Below are 2,285 nucleotides of genomic sequence, written 5' to 3' on the forward strand. Positions count from 1 at the left end.
TTTTGCATTCTATTTTAAGCTAACCCGCTTGGGTTTTGAACAATTGATCCGTGGTCGGATCTTTTATTATGTAATTTTTGTTAACCCGCTCGGGTTTTGAACAATTGATCCTTGGTCGGATCTAGATTTCATGTTAATTTATCTGTGTTTCTGACTTTGGCGAAAAAGAGTAAAAAGCGGTTTTGAATTTTGGCAAAGTAAAGTATAACTAGGTATTTAAATTTTAAGTTTTCTAAACAACTGTTTGCTAGTTAACCAACCGCCCAGTTTACTATGCTGGAATTATAAAAATAATGTGATTTAACTCCGAGTGGAGAACTAAAGATAAATAATTTCTAGAAATCATAAGTACGTGCGACCAAGCCGCTTTTTGAAATTGTAAATACAATACATGCGACCAAGCCGCTTTTTGAAATTGTAAACACAATATGTGCGACCAAGCCACTTTTTGAAATTGTAAACACAATATGTGCGACCAAGCCACTTTTTGAAAGTTTAACAGATAAAAAAGAAAACTTAAACGTAAAATCGGCGAAGGTGTTCAGCATTCCAGGGGTTTCTCTCCATATCGTCGCTCAACTGTTGTAGTCGGTAGGCCCCGTTTCCGAAGTCTTCTCGGATGATGTAGGGTTCTTCCCAGTTTGCGTTGAAGGCTCCTTCCTGGTGGATTTTGGTGTGGAGAAAAACTCTTCTGAGGACTTTGTCGCCGACTTTGAATGATCTTGGTCGGACTTTCCTGTTGAAATACCGAGTAACCTTTCGTTGGTTAGCTAGATTTCTTAATCTGGCTTTTTCTCTTTTTTCTTCTAACAGGTCTAGGTTAATTTTTCAAACATCGTTGTTTACCTCTGTTGAGTAATTTTCTCTCCTCACTGTTGGTATCAAAACGTCGGTCGGTATTCCCGCGTCGGAACCGTATGCGAGGGAGAAAGGCGTTTCGCCAGTTGCGGAGTGCTCGGTGGTTCTGTACGACCAGAGAACTTCTTGGAGCATATCCACCCATTCTGACTTTTGTTCGCCTAACTTTGTTTTTAAGCCGTGCTTTATTGTCTTGTTGACTGCTTCCACCAAACCGTTGGATTGTGGTCTGACTGGAGTAGAAAAAACCTTGTTAATGCCATATTTTTCGCAAAAACTTTTGAAGGAATCGCAGTCGAACTGAGTTCCGTGATCGGATACAATTTTGACTGGTATTCCAAATCGAGTAATAATATTTTTCCATACGAATTTTTCAATTGCATGGGCTGTTATTTTATTTAAGGGCTCGGCTTCAACCCATTTTGAAAAATAGTCGATGGCTACAATCGCATACCTGCATCCGCCTCGGCCTGTTGGCAAAGCTCCGATTAGGTCTATTCCCCATTCTGCGAATGGGATCGGGCATGAGAGGGAGATGAGTGGATTAGGTGGAAGCCTCGGGATGTTTGAAAACTTTTGACACTTGACGCATCTTTGCGTCATGCGCCGAGCATCGGCTTTTAATGTTGGCCAGTAGAGTCCTTGCCGGATGATCTTTTGTGCCAATGCTTCGCATCCGACGTGACTTCCGCATATCCGTTCATGGATTTCTCTGAGAGTGTACTCGGCTTCGTCTTCATTTAGACATTTGAGTAGAGCTTGAGAAAATCCTCTTTTGTAGAGATTCTGACCTTCGAGGAAATATCGAGCGGCTCTGAACTTCAAGCTTTTAGCCTCATTTTTCTCTGTGGGCAGGGTTCCGTGCTGCAAGTATTCCCTGATCGGAGTTTGCCAAGACTTTTGTTGATCGACCTGAAGTACCTGGGGAGCTTGCTCAATGCTAGGCTGCCCAATTTTGATTACTGGGATTGATTCCGAGTCGGATCCCTGAGTAGCATGCTTCGCTAATGCGTCAGCTTCTTCGTTCATGGCTCTGGGGACTTGGGTGATTTCGCAAAGTTTGAATTTGCTTGCTAGGTTTCTAGCTTTCTCGGCATATAGCGACATTTTTTCGCCTTTTGCCTGAAATTCACATTTCATTTGATTAACAATTAACTGAGAATCCGAATATACTTTGAGCTTTTTGATTTCCATCTTTTGCTATTTGCAGCCCATGTATCATAGCTTTCGTACTCAGCTTCATTGTTTGAAGTATTAAAATCGAATTTTAAAGCGAATTTTACCTTGTCTCCTTCTGGACTGGATAGAGCAATTCCGACCCCGGATCCCTTTTCGTTGACTGCTCCGTCTACATACATGTCCCAAATTGGGAATTCACCTGGCCTGTATGTGAATTCTTCAATGAAGTCAGCAACTGCCTGCCCTTT

The 2,285-nt window shown here is 41.9% G+C and overlaps 1 protein-coding gene across 1 annotated transcript; it reads right to left on the reverse strand.

Annotated features, from left to right (window-relative positions):
* Nucleotides 1-1,043: 1,043 nt before the first annotated feature.
* LOC149389853 (uncharacterized) lies at nt 1,044-1,965 on the reverse strand. Its single transcript, XM_089622742.1, has 3 exons — nt 1,433-1,965; nt 1,313-1,328; nt 1,044-1,187 (listed from the first exon to the last, which is right to left on the reverse strand). Exons 1-3 carry the CDS (start codon nt 1,963-1,965, stop codon nt 1,044-1,046), a joined length of 693 nt encoding a protein of 230 aa, XP_089478868.1.
* Between the last annotated feature and the right edge of the window lie 320 nt (nt 1,966-2,285).

Source organism: Urtica dioica, chromosome 8 (assembly GCF_054948205.1).
Source record: "Urtica dioica subsp. dioica isolate 48M chromosome 8, U.dioica_male_clone48M_v1_H2, whole genome shotgun sequence".
NCBI lineage: Eukaryota > Viridiplantae > Streptophyta > Magnoliopsida > Rosales > Urticaceae > Urtica > Urtica dioica.